The sequence below is a fragment of the Piliocolobus tephrosceles genome, chromosome X (genome assembly GCF_002776525.5).
Source record: "Piliocolobus tephrosceles isolate RC106 chromosome X, ASM277652v3, whole genome shotgun sequence".
NCBI lineage: Eukaryota > Metazoa > Chordata > Mammalia > Primates > Cercopithecidae > Piliocolobus > Piliocolobus tephrosceles.
The window spans coordinates 87,993,090-88,010,055 of record NC_045455.1 but is presented as its reverse complement, the minus strand read 5'-3'; the positions used below and the strand labels follow the sequence as shown (position 1 = coordinate 88,010,055).

Sequence of the window (16,966 nt, the reverse complement as noted above, 5' to 3'; positions counted from 1 at the left end):
ATAGATAGATAGATAGATAGATAGATAGATAGATAGATAGATAGATATAAAGGGGGGTTTATTAGGGAGTATTAACTCACATGATCACAAGGTCCCACAATAGGCCTTCTGCAAGCTGAGAAGCAAGGAAGCCAGTCCAAGTCCCAAAGCTAAAGAACTTGGAGTTTGATGTTAGAGAGCAGGAAACATCCAGCACAGGAGAAAGATGTAGGCTAGGAGGCTAAGTCGGTCTAACCTTTTCAAATGTTTCAGCCTGCTTTATATCCTGGTCATGCTGGCAGCTGATTAGATGGTGCCCACCTAGACTGAAGGTGAATCTACCTTTCCCAGCCCACTGACTCAAATGTTAATCTCCTTTGGCAACACCCTCACAGACACACCCAGGATCAATACTTTGCAACCTTCAATCCAATCAAGTTGACACTCAGTATTAACCATCACACTCTCTTTTCTTTTTGCACTTAGTCTTTCAATGAGAGAATCAACACTTCGCTGTCTACAAGCCCTGCCCTGTGTTCTCTCCCCTAGTCCTTCCTTTCCAAGTGCCCATGAGCCTCTTGGATTTACACTGCTCACCTGCATTGCAAACTCAGCATATTCAAGTAGGACTAATCATGACCTTACCCTGACAACTGGCCCCCTCTATCACCACTGCCTCTACTGTCCACATATCATTCTCCCAGGTTAGCAACCCTGAGGCCACTTAAGTAATAAAAGAGCATGTGTTCCAGAGTCAGACAGATTCTGGGTAATATATGACTCAACCAGCTACTCATTAGATGACTTTGGCCAAGCTAGTCAACCTTTCTGAACCTCTGCTTCTTCAATAGTAAAATGGAGTTGAGAGTCCCTAACTCAGGAATGCTATGGAATATCAATGAGATCCTAAGGATCGATGACCCAGAGCAGGGCCCAGCACAAAGTCAGCTATCAAATAACACTGGTTCTCATCTCCTGCATCTTTTCCTCTGCTTCCTATTCAACTGGTCGCCAAGTCCCTTAGTCTCTTCCTACTAAATCCTGGATTTTCCCCTTTTCTCCATTTCCATGATGAGTCTAGGCTACATGTTTTCATACCTCAGCTGTGCCAACAGCCTCTGAACAGCCTCTAGCTTATTCCCTCAAATAGTGCTGGTCAATATTTCATGTCAATAATTCCTACTCCTAAAGCCATATTCCTATTCATAAAGCATTGCCTTCTCCTCTTAGACGCACTTGATGTGCACAAGTTGGGTGTTGATGTGAATATTTCTAAGACGTGTGTACGTGTATGTGTGTGCTTCCTCACTCTCGTTTTCTTGTAACTTATGTGAAACAGAGCCTTTCTTGCTGCCTCCCAGCCCCTTAGTGTCCTCCTCATAGACGAGCACAGGGATTGGCAAGCAGTGAGCACTCAGCCAATGCCATCAGCCCTGGGATCAACATGCCTGTTCCTAGAACACTGCTCAATTTACTGCAATTTATTTTCTAGAAGATATAAAGTTCATGATTTCATAGGATTCCAGAAAATCACAGTAGCCACAGGAAGGGAAAAGGCACATTATTCCAGAGGGAAGTCTCCAGCCAGACGGAACCCATGAGAGAAATTAATGTGATAAAGAACATGTGTGAAAGTTATAAAATCCTGCGAGGTACTTGCCAGGAGATTGGGGGAAGGGAGAATGGGAGCTGTGGTTTAATGAGTACAGAGTTTCAGTTTTACAAGAGGAAAAGAGTTCCGGAGACTGGTTACACAACAATGTGAATACACTTAACACTGCTGAACTACATGCTTAGAAATGGTTACAATGATAAACTTTGTCTTTTTAACCATATTAAAATTTTTTTAAGTTGTTTAAAAAGAAAAAAACCTCTCTGAGGAAAATCCTAAAGGAGCTGAAGGCTAGGGAATTAATGAAGCAGGAAGGACAGCACTCCAGGATTAGGGGGTGCACCCTTGCCACAGTGTTCCATCATAGCCTCCATTCCTCTGCCACAGAGATCAGCTTGTTGCATTTAAGTTTCCTCTCCAGTTGTCTGACTCTGTCACTAGACGAGATGTGTCTTTAAAACGGAAATGACCTCTTTACCGTGGCATCCCCTATCCCTAGCACAGAATAGGTGTTACGTAAAGATTTGTCCAGTGTGAATAAATGAAGAGTTTGGCGTGGTGCTAGACGTGTCCTTTTCAAAGCGCTTTTCACATATTAACTCATGGAGTATGGCTCTATGTAGAAGACATTTCTGTCTTTGATTTTTAAGGCAAGGTCTTATTCTGTCATACAGGCTGGAATACAGTGGTACGATCACAGTTCATGGCAGCCTCCACCTCCTGGGCTCAAGGGAGCCTCCTGCCTTAGCCTCCCAAGTAGCTAGGATCACAAGTACACACCACCACACCAAGTGAATTTTTTTTTGTTTTTTGCGAATTTTTTTTTTCTTTCTTTGAGATGGAGTCTCCGTCTGTCGCCCAGGTTGGAGTGCAGTGGTGTCATCTCGGCTCACTGCAACCTCCGCCTCCCAGGTTCATGCAATTCTCCTGCCTCAGCCTCCCGAGTAGCTGGGACTACAGGCACCCGCCGCCACACCCAGCTAATTTTTTGTATTTTTAGTAGAGATGGGGTTTCACCGTGTTAGCCAGGATGGTCTCGATCTCCTGACCTTGTGATCTGCCCGCCTTGGTCTCCCAAAGTGCTGGGATTACAGGTGTGAGCCACTGTGCCCAGCCAATTTTTTTTTTAAATAGAGACAGAGGCCTTGCTATGTTGCCCAGGCTGGTCTTGAACTTTCAGGGTCAAGGAATCCTCCCACCTTTGCCTCCCAAAATACTGGGATTACAGGCAAGAGCCATGACACCCGGCTGGAAGACATTTCTTTACCCCCACTTTACAGAGGAGGAAACAGAAGCACAAAGAGGTCAGAAAACATCCCCAAGGCCAAACAAAGTCTAACAACTCTGTTAAGGAAACCTCCCCAAGGCCACACAACTAATAAATGGTGATGCCAAGATTCAAGCCAGGACAGGCCAGCTTCAGAGACCATCCCTTTAACCACTTACCACACTGTCATTCAGTAGATGAGAAATTGAAACACAGGTCAGCTAAAAGTCCAAAGTCAAACTGCGAGTGTGTGATGAAGCCCTACCATACCCTCTCTGCTTTCAGGAAACAACTGGAACCCGGGCCACAAGGGAGACAGACTGCCTCTGTGTGAGTAACGTGCTCACCAGCTTCCAATCAGAGGTGGAAGGGCCACACTTTAGGAGCATCTAGAGTTTTTTTTTTTTACTGTGTGCGTGTACGTGCGTGTGTGTTGCGTGTTGTGTGTGGCATGTGATGCGTGTGTATTTTGTGTGGTGTGTGTATGTGTGTGGTGTGTGGTGTGTGTTGTATATGCATTGTATGTGCTGTGTGTGTGTTTTGTGTGTGTGTTGTGTGTGGTGTGTGCTGTGTGTGTTGTGTGTGTGGTGTCTGTGTGATGTGTATGTTGTGTGTGTGGTGCATGTGTGGTGTGTTTTGTGGGGGGTATGTCTGTGTGTGTGTGTGTGTGTGTGCACTCTTTTTCCCATTACTAGAATCTAAGGCCCCCAGGGTAAAAATCATGTCTGATTCTCCTAAATCTCCAAAGCCTGGCAACAGTGCCTGGCACAGAGTAGATATTTAGACAAGGGGAGGAAGGAAAAAACAATCTTAAGCCAAACTACCATTTATGGCAACAGATCAATGTCACAGTTCAAAGCATCTGTAAGTCTATGAATTTCTAATTAATCTTAGAATTATTATTTTCATATCTTCCAAACTCACTATTTGACCTTCAGTATGTTTATTACCCTTGTGGAGCAGGTGATTACAGTAAGAAAACTGAGCGATAATTATCCAACATATAAGTCCCCTCTGTACAGCACGAATATCCCCAATCCAATAAACAAACAATGATCCTTGTGAATATTTACAAGGGAGCAACTGTTATAAAGTTCCAGAGAGTGCACAGTAGCAGCAACCAAAAATTCACAAGTAGAGATGAAAAGTACAAGGTGGGCACTGACTGGTTCCAGGTGATAGACGGACTGTGGAAGGGAGGGTGGGGGTTATGAATTTCCCAAAATCTCAGGCAGAATATTGTGTACTTACACACATATGTGTTTTTCTGGAGAAATGATTCATAGCATTCATTATAACCTCAAAGAGCTGCTTAACTAACACAACGATGTCAAAACTGTGACTTCCGTACAGTTGACCTTCCGCATCCGCAGGTTCTGCACTGGGGGGATCCAACCAATCACATTATTTTCAATCTGTGGTTGGTTGGATCCCAGGATGCGGAAGTAGAGGATACAGAGAGCCGAGCTGACCCTTTCAACCTGTGAATGCTCGGATTTTGGTGTTTTGGGGGAGTGGGATAGGGTCCTGGAACCAATCCCCCGGGGGATATGGAGAGCCACCCGTACCTTTGCTCATCTGTTGGGAAAAAAATGCGTTTCTGCAAGGCACCAAGTGAGGAAGAACTATAATGACTCCTTGGCTTAAACTGAAGATGTGCTGCAAGGCTCCATGTGGATGCAGAGAGCAAAAGAAAGGAGATAAAATTTGTGAAACACCTAGGAACTGGACAGATGTAAGGGTTTCATGCAAAATTTGGTGCTGAGGTGCTACTTATTTCTATTGCTCTAATTACTGATTTTCTTAGAAGTTGAACAAAACTGATCTTTTTGAGTATGTCTTTGTAGAAAAATGGAGTTTGGATTACATGAGAATGAGGAACAGGTCAGGCCATGTGGCTATCTAGTTTTCAAGACCTCTCCACTGCTCTTCACTGAACATACTGAAAAAACTCTCTTGAAACACCATCGACTTTGTCAAATTGTTTTTTCAGGTGAAATATACAGAAACCATCTCCAGTTCTTTTCTCTCCTCCTATCAAGTAATAATCAAAACCAAAATCTTAGACTATTATAAACAGTAGACGGCATAAGATCAGTTTTCTCTTAAAAAATGACCAAAGGTTTGCAGGGAAGAGGTTCATAAGGAAACACAGCAGGGGAAGAGGGGAAAATTCTAATGTTTCCCAGTACTTTTCCTTACTGAATTTCGCTAGGTACTATGTTTAAATTTGGCTACCAGTCATATAAATACAAAAAGGTAAATAATGTCACTCTACTTTCTTGAGAAAAATCCCAATTCTGTGTAATTACAGGGCAGGAGACAGATTACACCAGGCTAGGGGTTAGAGACTTTTGTTTGCCTTTTTGTTATCACCTGTCACAATTTGCTGGGAAGGTAAGAAAACACTGCTGTTTATCTGGATTCATGGCAATCTCTAACTTTCAGAAACTTCAAGGTTTGACTGTGACCATGTTGGCAGAGTCTAACAAATTGCTTTGCAAATGAAGTAGACAACACTGATTGATTGTGTTTTACAATACACCACTGGTAGAAAAAGAAAAAAAATTTATTCCCCTAAATTGAATTTTAGTTCCATGTATGCTTCTTTCCCAAGAAAAACCAATAGAAATTAGGTCAGTTTACAAATGTAGGCTGGCCATAAAATCTAGGAAACAAAGATAATACTATTTAATTTTGAATATATGGAATATATTGTAGATATTATATACAGCTGCCTGTGCTGACTTTCAAGATACATCTGTGAGGTGTTAATGTGAAATTGTTACCAGAAATGGGTCCCGATACAGATCCCAAGAGAGGGTTCTTGGATCTTGCACAAGAAAAAATTCAGGGTGATCCACAGAGTAAAGTGAAAGCAAGTTTATTAGGAAAGTAAAAGAATAAAAGAATAGCTACTCCATAGACAGAGCAGCCCTGAGGGCTGCTGGTTGCCCATTTTTGCCCATTTTTATGGTTGTTTCTTGATTATCTGCTAACAAGGGGTGGATTATTCATGCCTCCCCTTTTCAGGCCATGTAGAGTAACTTCCTAATGTTGTTGTGGCATTTGTAAACTGTCATGGCGCTGGTGGGAGTGTAGCAGTGAGGATGACCAGAGGTCACTACTGTCACCATCTTGGTTTTGGTGGGTTTTGGCTGGCTTTTTTCCTGCAACCTGTTTTACCAGCAAGGTCTTTATAACCTGTATCTTGTCCCGACCTCCTATCTCATCCTGTGACTAAGAATGCCTTAACCTCCTGGGAATTCAGCTCAGTAGGTCTCAGCCTCATTTTACCTAGGCCCTATTCAAAATGGAGTTGCTGTGGTTCAAACACCTGTGACAAAATGATAGGGTTTGTACTGAAAGCTCAGCATACAATTGACAACCACGGGGGCAAATTGGAGCAGTAAAGACAAACTTGATCCTTAAAGCTTCTCAGCCTCTACTTTCCCTTCAATTATCTAAATGAATCGGGTCACAATAATCTCTTTGGTGGGTGTTTGCATAACGTAGTTAGTTGCTGTTCCATGCAGCCGCACTCTCGGAGAGATGGCTCTCTTCAAAAAAAAGCATATTTCATAGCTCTTGAACCAAATCATCACTACTTACATGCAAAGAAATAAGTGTGCAACACCCAAATCAAATGCGGCCCACTCCCTGCTGCTTTTTAGGTAGATTGTTCAGTGGAGAGCTTTCCTGACTCTCAAGACCGCAATGCAAATGATGAAGGCTCTCAGGAGAGCACAGCATGGGGCAAGCGAAGATACAAGAAGGAAGATCAAGTTGACCAGATGATCCAGACATTTAATAAGAACTTCCCAAAGTTTTCAGTATTCAAATAATTATACAACTGTTGACTTGTGTGTGTGTGTGTGTGTGTGTGTGTGTGAGAGAGAGAGAGAGAGAGAGGGTCTCACTCTATCGCCCAGGCTGGAGTGCGGCTCACTACAACCTCCACCTCCCAGGTTCAATCGATTCTTCTGCTTCAACCTCCCCAGTAGCTGGGATTACAGGTGCACGCCACCAGGCCCGGCTAATTTTTGTACTTTTAGTAGAGATGGGGTTTCACCATGTTGGCCAGGCTGGTCTCAAACTCCAGACTTCAAGTGATCCACCCACCTCAGCCTCCCAAGGTGCTGAGATTACAGGCGTGAGCAACCGTGCCCAGCCGACATTCTATTGAATAGCAAGAGGAAACAATAAGTATTAGGTTTAAAGACCTAATTCTTTCCCATGTTTTAAAATAACATGTCTAAGTGATTACAGTTTTGCATGGTTCCTACCTTAGGCACTTTCTCTAGGAACCTAATACAGTTAGAAACATTTGGTGAAAAATAATTTGCTATCCAGAAAGTTTCCCTGTTTCCAAGATAAGAAAGCCTGTTCTGCCATCCCAGCAGGCAAGGGTTGTTTAAGTTACTAGATAACAAAGTCGTTATTGATTCTAGTATTTTTACTCTTCCTGATTCCCTGCAGTCCAAAGGGAATTTGTCAGACCAGGAGTGATTTTTATTAAAAAAGAAAAAAGAGTAGTTGCTGCTGTTGTAACTGGCCTCATTGTGACAGATGGGATCCTAGTGTTTTCTCGCTGCCCTTTACTCAGGAGCTAGGAGAACAGAAAGCAAATAACCAAGAAACCAACACACTCATAGTAATCTGGATTTCTCAGAGTTGAGCCACAGCACTTGGAAATCAAATATTGGCTCCTCCTGAACGCCCCTTTTAGCCTGTTGTTGTTAACCAGTTTAACATTCCCTTATCACATGCTCATGTGGGCAGAATTAAATGGAATTAGCTGCAAATTATATAAAATTCATTTACCTTTAAAGGAAGCTATTTGGTCATGTTCAGTGTAGACAGAGCATTGCATTAAGACACAAGTTAATGGTACTGCCTGGAGATGAATCAATTTGCTTTGCTTTTATTGCCTTCCCTTATTTGTCCTTATGTGGTAGCTACCGTGACTGGAAATGCTCAGCTCAGGTTCACAGAGCCCGTGTTGGAGCCACACTAACATCTCAAGGAGAGTCCCGCTGTTTCTAAAGAGCTCAGTCCAAGTAAACACAATAGCAATGGAAGATCATGCTGATCCTCCCTTAATACTTAGTCACAGAGAATGGATGGTGAACAGGGTGGCTTATGCCTGTAATCCTAGCACTTTAGTAGGCCTAGGTGGGAGGATCGTTTGAGGCCAGGAGTTCAAGACCAGCCTGGACAACATAGCAAGACCTTGTCTTTACCAAAAAAAAGAAAAAGTTAGCCAGCCATGGTGGAGCATGCCTGTAGTCCCAGCTACTCCGCAGGCTGAGGAGAGAAGATTGTTTGAGCCCAGGAGATTGAGGCCGTAGTGAGGTAAGATTGTGCCACTGCATTCCAGCCTGGGTGGCAGAGGGAAACCCTGTCTCAATTAAGAAGATAAATAAAATTTAAAAATGGGTGATGTCTAAGAGAGAAAGGCAAACCTATGAGAATGTTAAGGATTGATAAGCACCTTGTCCATATAGGGGTTAAAATAACATCTATTGAACTTCTGCTTTCTGCACTGACTTAGGCATTTTTCTAAGGTTTCTTTATTTCAACCTCACCATAACCTCATGATGCAAGGTATATTTTTATTTGAATGTGCATGCTTCATGTGTTCTTTAAGAGAGTATATGAATCTGTATATAATAAATTATACTTGAGGTGTCTATTGTTCTTAATTTATAATGTTCATAAGAACGACTGTGGCCAGGCGCAGTGGCTCACGCCTGTAATCCCAGCACTTTGGGAGGCCAAGGCAGGCAGATCAAGAGATCAGGAGTTCAAGACCAGCCTGGCCAACATAGTGAAACCCCATCTCTACTAAAAATACAAAAAAAAATTAGCCAGGCATGGTGACGCATGCCTATAGTCCCAGCTGCTCGGGAGGCTGAGGCAGAAGAATCGCTTGAACCCAGGAGGAGGAGATTGCAGTGAACCAAGATCGTGCCACTGCACTCCAGCTTAGGCAACAGAGAGACTTTGTCAAAAAAAAAAAAAAGAGAATAACCATGTATGTGTTTAAAATGCAGACTCCCCAGTCTCACTCACCCCCATATCGTTATTCAGAAGATCTGGGGTTGGGCTCCGATATTTTCATTTTATAAGCATCCCACTAATTCTTGATATACACAGTTCATGAATCACACTTCCCTATAAATCTATATTACTTCATTGATTAGTAAGAGTTTGTCTTTTTCTGAGATTTGCCTAAAGGTAAATGTGTTGCAATATGTAACTGGAGAAAATATAAAAAATAAATGTATTCAAATACTGTGTGTCTGTGCACAACAATATTCTGCTAAGAGATATTTACCATAAGAAGAATTCCTAATAGGAAAATTTGATAAAGTTGAGACCACAGTCAGTCTTTTACTTTAATCTTTGCAAGAGAGGCCGTGGACCTGGCCTAGGCTGTCAAAAAAGAAGGCTTCACTTGTGCTGCTCTGAGTTTAGAATTGACTCTCCCATCTTAACCCCATCGATTTCTAATTTTAACATTTGTATGTGGATCTTGATTTGGGGGGACACACAGAGGAATCACTGTGATGGTAGTGTTCCTGCACCCTCACAAAGACAACCAGGGTTGACCATGACCCTTTTTCTGATGTGGAAAAAAGCAGGAATGGGGCAGGATTCCAGCTCTGCTCTGGCCTAGAGCCTAGAATGACTTCCTTCCCTCCCCAGGCAATCTAAGGTTTCCTCTGAGTTTATGATGACAGCTTCATCTCCAACCCAAGAATGCAAGAACCACAGACAATGCTAGGAGAGTGGCCTCGGGCCAGAACACACTACTTAGATGCTGGGTTCCACACCTACTGGGCTAGCTAAAGCATTCTGAGTTGTGATTAGTTCACCCACTCAAGTCTTTCTTCTGGCTTTCCTGACTGTGAAAAAGAAGGCCCTGCCCCTTCTCCACGCCTATAGAGTCTCTGTGGTGTGCTGATAGCTACATGAGGGTCCTCCAGCAATCCCCCTCCTCCACCCCTTTTAAGCAGGACTGTACTTGGGGGCACATTCCCCTAAAACACTGAGTAATATACCTACTAAGTACTTCCTCCCAGTGTTCCTGAATATACCTTTCCAGGTCTACCCATCTGGAAATATCTTTAGACATCAGCTCATGGTGATAGCCTGCCATTCTTCTGGATGCAGTAATAGCCAATAGTTCAATGCTTATACGCACATTGAAAGCAATGCTGGGGGAGAAAGGAAGAGATGACCATTTATTGAATGCTTTCAAAGTGCCAAGAACATTAGATGTTTTGTCTCATTGAATTCTCACAAAAACAATAAAGAACATTTTTTGAGTGCCTACTATACAGTAAGATCGTATAGTGTCACAGCCAACAGAATGGATTTTAAGGCCACATCAAGGCCAGGTGCAGTGGCTCACGCCTGTAATCCCAGCACTTTGGGATGCTGAGGTGGGCAGATAACTTGAGGTCAGGACTTCAAGAGCAGTCTGGCCAACAGGCAAAACCCTGTCTCTACTAACAATACAAAAATTAGCTGGGCATGGTGGTGTGTGCCTGTAATCCTAGCTACTAGAGAGGTTGAGACAGGAGAATCACTTGAACCCCAGAGGCAGAGGCTGCAGTGAGCCGAGATGGTGCCACTGCATTCCAGCCTAGGCGACAGAGCAAGACTCAGTCTCAAAAAAACAAAAAACAAAACAAAACAAAAAAAAACAAAACAAACCAAAAAAACAGCCGGGCCTGGCGGCTCACGCCTGTAATCCCAGTACAGTACTTTGGGAGGCTGAGGCGGGCGGATCACTTGAAGTCAGGAGTTCAAGACCAGGCTGACCAACATGGTGAAAACTCATCTCTACTAAAAATACAAAATTAGCCAGGCATAGTGGCACATGTCTGCAACCCCACCTACTTCTGAGGCAGGAGAATCACTTGAACCCAGGAGGTGGAGGTTGCAGTGAGCCAAGATCACGCCATTGCACTCCAGCTTGGGCAACAGAGCAAAACTCTGTCAAAAAAAAAAGAAAAGAAAGAAAAGAAAAGAAAAAGCCACATCATCTCTGCTTGGATCTAGGCTCTGCCATTTACTAGCTATATGATTCTGGGCAAGTAACATCACTGGGCCTCAATTTTCTCCAGTGGAAAATGGGATGACAGTAACTGGCTCATGGGGTTAACGTTGGAAAATACTTGAACAACGCCTGGTTCCATGCATTTGCCGTTATGATTACTATATGCAACGGGGCCAGCTTATGGGACAGTGCTATTATTTCCATTTTACAAATAAGGACAGGGAAGCTTAGTGAAGTCGTATAACTTAGCAAGGGACACACAGCTTGTGCAGAACAAAACCTAGTGTAGAGGACAGGCGTATGCAGCTCCTGACCTTTCTGTGACCCACCAAAGCCAGAGCGTATTTCTACCAATGAGTTTTGGTCACTCAAAGAGTGTGCAGGCAGGTGCACAGTAAGAGATCTACAGGCATTTCATCAGTACATGTTACCGAAAATCTGGGTCCTTCAAACCATAAACCATGTGAAATGTAGGAAGGTTGAGAAAGGAGATTGGAGGATAGTGTGGGTCAAGCCTTCTTTGGGCTGCAGCAGGAACCTGGAGGTAAGGAGAGGCTCCTAGGAGAACAAAGGATTAGTCATAGGAAATGGTGGTGGGAGGAGGAGGTGGAAGGCAAAGAAAAGGAAATAAGGAACTGGTTATCCAGGACTAAGCTCAGAAGGGAAGCAGCAAGGATTTCTGGAGACTGCACATCTGGAAGGTACAACTAGAGATGAGACAACCAAAGGGGTGAGTCCAGAGCTGTAGTGGGTGGGCCACTGGGAACACCAGGGGTGGAAGCAACAGCTGACCTCAGATCCTTTGGAGCCTCGACGTCCTTTCATAATTTTCCCTTCATCAGCAGAGTGAACTGAGGGCCACGGAAGGATTAAAGCAAAAGTGGAAAGAGCTCATGTCTGGGGGTCCACTCCCAGGGGAGGAAGCCTTGAGCAGTGGCTGGAGGCAGCAGCAGACAGTACTGGGGCACACCGAGCACCCCGCTCCTGCCCCTCTACTCCTTTCACACCAGAGAGGGCTAACTAGGTATGGAATAAGACAATTACCCAATTAAATTCTGTTTTTAAGCTGCTTTTATCTGTACAGTTCAGGGAGCACTGAATCATCCGGAAAATAATTTTAGCTCTCCGCTTATTTTCACTAGATTGCTCAGCCCTACGAATCTTGGAAAACCTTCATTCAAAGTCTGAGGTCCTTTCCTCTCTCCAATCCCCACAACTCAAGCTGGATTTTTCCCTGGTCCCTCTCAGACCTGGATACCAAATTCTGGGTATTTATTTATTGTTTTATTTGTTTTATTTTATTTTATTTTATTTTTTGAGACAGAGTCTCGCTCTGTCGCCCATGCTGGAGTGCAGTGGCGCGATCTCGGTTCACTGCAAGTTCTGCCTCCCGGGTTCACGCCATTCTCCTGCCTCCGCCTCCCGAGTAGCTGGGTCTACAGGCGCCCGCCACCATGCCCAGTTAATTTTTTTTGTATTTTTAGTAGAGACGGGGTTTAGTAGAGACGGTGTTAGGCAGAATGGTCTGGAGATCTCCTAATCTCGTGATCCCTCCGTCTCGGCCTCCCAAAGTGCTGGGATTACAGGCGTGAGCCACTGCGCCCGGCCAAGTCTGGGTATTCATAAACCAGCAGGAGGGAAAAATTGATTAGACTTAGGAGAATGAAAACCTGCCTACATTAGTGCTCACTGAATGAAATGCTGATGAACAAAAGTGCAATCAATTGTAGAAGGATTCTCATTCCACACATCACATCGTTTGCTTTACAGAATTTTCCAACTCAAGAAATAATTTAATTTTTATTTTCAACAGAGATTTAATTATAAAATGAATATAAATTCCATGTGCACTCATGATGTATACCTTGGAATTAAGTGGGATCATCTGGTTTTTTATTTATAATGGGATGCAATGGCTAAAAAATCTTATCACCAAGCCAAATTCAGCCCGCAGCGTGCCTCTGAAACCACTGAGGAAGACTTAGCCACTTACCGAGAACAAGGTAACCTGTGTTCTCCCGGGTGCAAACCGCGTCTCTGTGAAGGGAAAGGGGGAAGAGGGCAGGCGAGGACCTCCAGTATCAGCGAGAACTATCAGGACGTCCTGCTAATAAACGACTTTTTCACTGTCCACACTTTAATTGGTTTACAGCCTTTTTTGTTTATTTATCCATAAGAGCTGCTGTTAAATGGCTCGGGAAGGTGCTCGCCTAATGGCTCGGTATCGCTGCCAGGCCTGCCGTGGGCGAGGCGGCTTGGAGGGGGCGCAGGCTTCAGCGGGGATTCAGAGCGGAAACGCATTTCGCCTGTAATGGACTCGGCGATTTTACGATACCAGAAGCTAGATCTACAGGGGAGTACAACACACGATGTTACTCAGCGGAGGGTTCCCCGGGATACGTTTTTTATACGGCTGTAAGTGATAAAATTCCAGATAACTTTGTCTCCTCTAATAATAATAACAACAATAATAAATGGTTGTTTGACCTTTGCTTCCTGGGTCCCTTCATTAGGTCGCAGGCAGCAGAAAATGCTAATTGTGAAAGTGAGAACGTGCCTCCATGAACACCTCCGGCGCTCCCTGCCTCCTCCCCTATTGCCGAGGGTACCCGGGTTTTAGCCGGCGACCCCCATGGGCGGATTGCTTTCTGCTGAGAGCCTCTTTTCTTTCTGCAGGGCCGAGCAAAAATATTAAATGGAAGCAAATGAAGCATCGAAATGGAGACCAAGTTACAGAAATGTGCAATTAGTTGAGAAGTGCAAAGTAAACACTCCGGGGTGGCGGGCGAGGCGGGGAGCAGGGGAGGGAGAGTGGGGCGCAGACTGAGTCCAGAGCGGGTGTGGGGGTGCCCAGGGAGGAGGGGAAGGGGGAGGAAGAGGAGGGGGAGGGAAAAGCGGCCGATCTTTGTCCTGAGCGGAGCTCGGCGTCCGCTCATAACCGCGTCGCCAAGTCAACCCGCGGCGACTCGGCAGATTATCTCCAAGGGTCAACACGCCGCGGCCGGGCAACCCCCTCCAGTCTGCCCTCCTGATCGATGTGGTCACTCGCGGCCAGGGCGATAGGGTGGAGTTCTCCGCGGCCGCAGACAATGGACTCATTGACGCGGGCGCACAGAGATTAGGTGCACGGCCCCATGGCCTTTCACTCTCTGCCCCCAACAAGACTGCAGGTGGCACTTTTCCCTGAAGAAATCACCGAAACTCTGCCTGTCCACCGCTGTGCTTCCCTTGGCCTGTCTTCGGTGACAGCAAGGGCATCTACAAGCCAGGGAGCCACACATCAGGGCCACACACATGAGGCCACTGGCCAGGAAGCCACACACATGAGCTCTCACACATCGGAGCAAATGCTGAGACGACACCAGCCTCCCGCGACACAAGGAATCTGCAGAGAAGTCCACATTCCCGACTAGCTTTTTATCTTTTAATAAAAATAAAGAGTACTCAGAATAGAGCATTCAATCCGCACTTAAAATACAAATATTTCCAGTAGGAAGAAATACATTAAAATAGACTCTCAAAGGTCATTGGATGTTGGTACATTGTTTAGGAAAGGCGGTGCAGTGATTTTTCCCTGGCTTGGTTCTTTGTGGTTCATGCTGTCTCTTGCTGAGACGTTTCTGCAAAGATGTCTAGTTTTTCTAAAACCCTCGGTGGTGTTTCAAGAAACGTCCTCCTTTCGGCAGTACCCGGTCAGAGGCTAGTCCGCCGCCAGGTCTAGCGGGTCATGCCCAGGCCAGGGGTTGGACGCCACCGCCACCCGGAGGTCATTCATCCGCCTCAGTGCGTGCGGAAAAAGTGGCCCTATTTATGTCAGGACCCCAGAATGTCCAGAAGTTACGGAATGACTTGAAGCCAAGCACAAATGTTATCAGGGAAAATGCAGCGTTTTTATTCCTTTTTTCTAAATAGGTAACTCTTCTTCCACTTCCCCCTCTCCCGCTTGCCTTATTTCAATTGCAAGCAGAAGACAGTGGGTGTTCTCCGCTGGCAAACTCCCCCAGGGTCCGGCCCTAGAGAGAGGTCAAGGGTCTGGAACCTTCGTGCCAACACCTGCCCCTGCCTGGCAGTCCCAAGAGGAAGGTCGCGCGCGTCTTTCCCCCTCGCTGTACTGGGAAGCTACATTCCGGGTTGGCCAAATGGGCCCCAATTTTCCAAAACCAAAATTTGTAATACCCTTCAATTAAAAAAAAAGAATTTACAAAAGTCTCTGTGAATGCTTCAGAAGTTACCGTTTACACCCCAGTACTTGTAGCACATCCACAAGTAAAAACATACAACGAATGCCAGGGTTTTGTGTGTTTTTTAACAGACACCTTGGTGGCTGTGAACAAACTTCATAAATAAAATAGAATCAAATTCTTCCGAGCTAGAGAGCTAGGTCTACAAACATTTTTCATCATTTTCCCCAACAGTTAAAAAAAATTAAAAGCTCAACATGTCTCCTTGTAAACTATATCAATTAACAAACACACTATGTCCATTATCAAATATAATAGAAAATGTAGGAAAATAGAAACGTCTAAGCCACGGTGAAAATGTTTCTATAAATGAATGATTCTAATGTTTTCGTGAGCGCCCACTTTGGAGAGCACCGCCAGCTGCCCGTTCAGGGGTGTGCAGCAAACTCAGCTGAGAGAGAAAATTGGAACGAAAGCAGGTGCTCGCGGGTACCTGGCCTCGCCTCTTAGGGCGGTGAGCCAGGCCAATCACGGCCCCTGGCTGAACCACGTGGGGCCCCGCGGAGCCTATGGTGCGGCGGCCGGCCCGCCGGTCCCCGCAGGCTGTGGGTTCCTTCTGAGATCAGTGCGGTGCTGTCAAAGTGAGCAGGGGTGGCGCCGGGAGTGGGAACGCCGCACAGTGCCAAGTCCCCGGCTCCAGCTCCCGACTCCCGGCTCTCGGTGCCCAAGCCCGGGCCGCAGCCATGAACGGCGAGGAGCAGTACTACGCGGCCACGCAGCTTTACAAGGACCCATGCGCGTTCCAGCGAGGCCCGGCGCCAGAGTTCAGCGCCAGCCCCCCTGCGTGCCTGTACATGGGCCGCCAGCCCCCGCCGCCGCCGCCACCCCCGTTCCCCGGCGCCCTGGGCGCGCTGGAGCAGGGCAGCCCCCCGGACATCTCCCCGTACGAGGTGCCCCCGCTCGCCGACGACCCCGCGGTGGCGCACCTCCACCACCACCTCCCGGCTCAGCTCGCGCTCCCCCATCCGCCCTCCGGCCCCTTCCCGGAGGGAGCCGAGCCGGGCGTCCTGGAGGAACCCAACCGCGTCCAGCTGCCTTTCCCATGGATGAAGTCTACCAAAGCTCACGCATGGAAAGGCCAGTGGACAGGTAAGCCTGGCTCCCCACCCCTTTCTCCTTTCCGGTTCTCACCCGGCCGCCCTACCTCCAAGAGCTCCCAGGAGCCTTCTCTCTGTTTCCGGCACCTTGGGTTATCCCAGGTCGGATTAAACTACATCGGGGAGTTAACGAGGCCATCCCTCACAGCAGCGCTTCTCTGGTCCAGTTTGAAGCATCTTTCCCACCCGACACTCCTGGGAGCGTAAACTCCTTCCTTCCCTGTACGCTGAGCCCATCTTCGCCCCAGGAGCCCGCGCCCCCAGCGCCATCCCTAGAGAGCCGAGGCTGAGTCCAGCTCAGGGCTTCGGACACTATAGATCCTCCTCGAGCAGGGGATCCGGGAACCCAGGACTCCTTGGTAGTGCACGTCGAGGAAGCCGAGTAGGGACAAGGGTACCTCTGACCCAGGCCCCAGATCGCCTTCGGAGCCCCGGATCCTCTCACTTCCCGCGCTCCATTAAGGAAGGGCAGACATCTAGGGGCGCCAGGTAGGTGCAGAAAGGCAGGCAGGGAAAGGAAACTGCACCCAATCCCGCAGTGTCCGGCTTCCCTGGCTGGGGAAACAGGATGGGAGTAAAGAGGAAGGGGCAGGGGCAAGGCACCGCGAGGCTGAAGGCCGGCCTCTCTACGTCAGAGCCTGGCAGCCGGGAGAACAATCTGGGAAGCGAATTCGTTTTTCACCAACCGAAAGCAATTGA

The 16,966-nt window shown here is 46.4% G+C and overlaps 1 protein-coding gene and 1 long non-coding RNA gene across 2 annotated transcripts in view; one reads left to right on the top strand and one right to left on the bottom strand.

The window, feature by feature from the left end:
• Positions 1-13,064, bottom strand: part of LOC111540393 — a 92,694-nt gene extending 79,630 nt beyond the window's left edge. Inside the window, exon 1 of the long non-coding RNA XR_002730974.2 lies at positions 12,923-13,064. This is a non-coding gene — a long non-coding RNA (uncharacterized LOC111540393). The remainder of the gene's footprint in view (positions 1-12,922) is intronic.
• Positions 13,065-15,774: 2,710 nt separating this feature from the next.
• The window catches only part of PDX1 (pancreatic and duodenal homeobox 1), a 10,030-nt gene continuing 8,838 nt past the window's right edge, over positions 15,775-16,966 (top strand). The window contains exon 1 of the mRNA XM_026454203.1: positions 15,775-16,259. Coding sequence (XP_026309988.1) covers positions 15,854-16,259 — 406 coding nt within the window. The 5' untranslated portion in view covers positions 15,775-15,853. The remainder of the gene's footprint in view (positions 16,260-16,966) is intronic.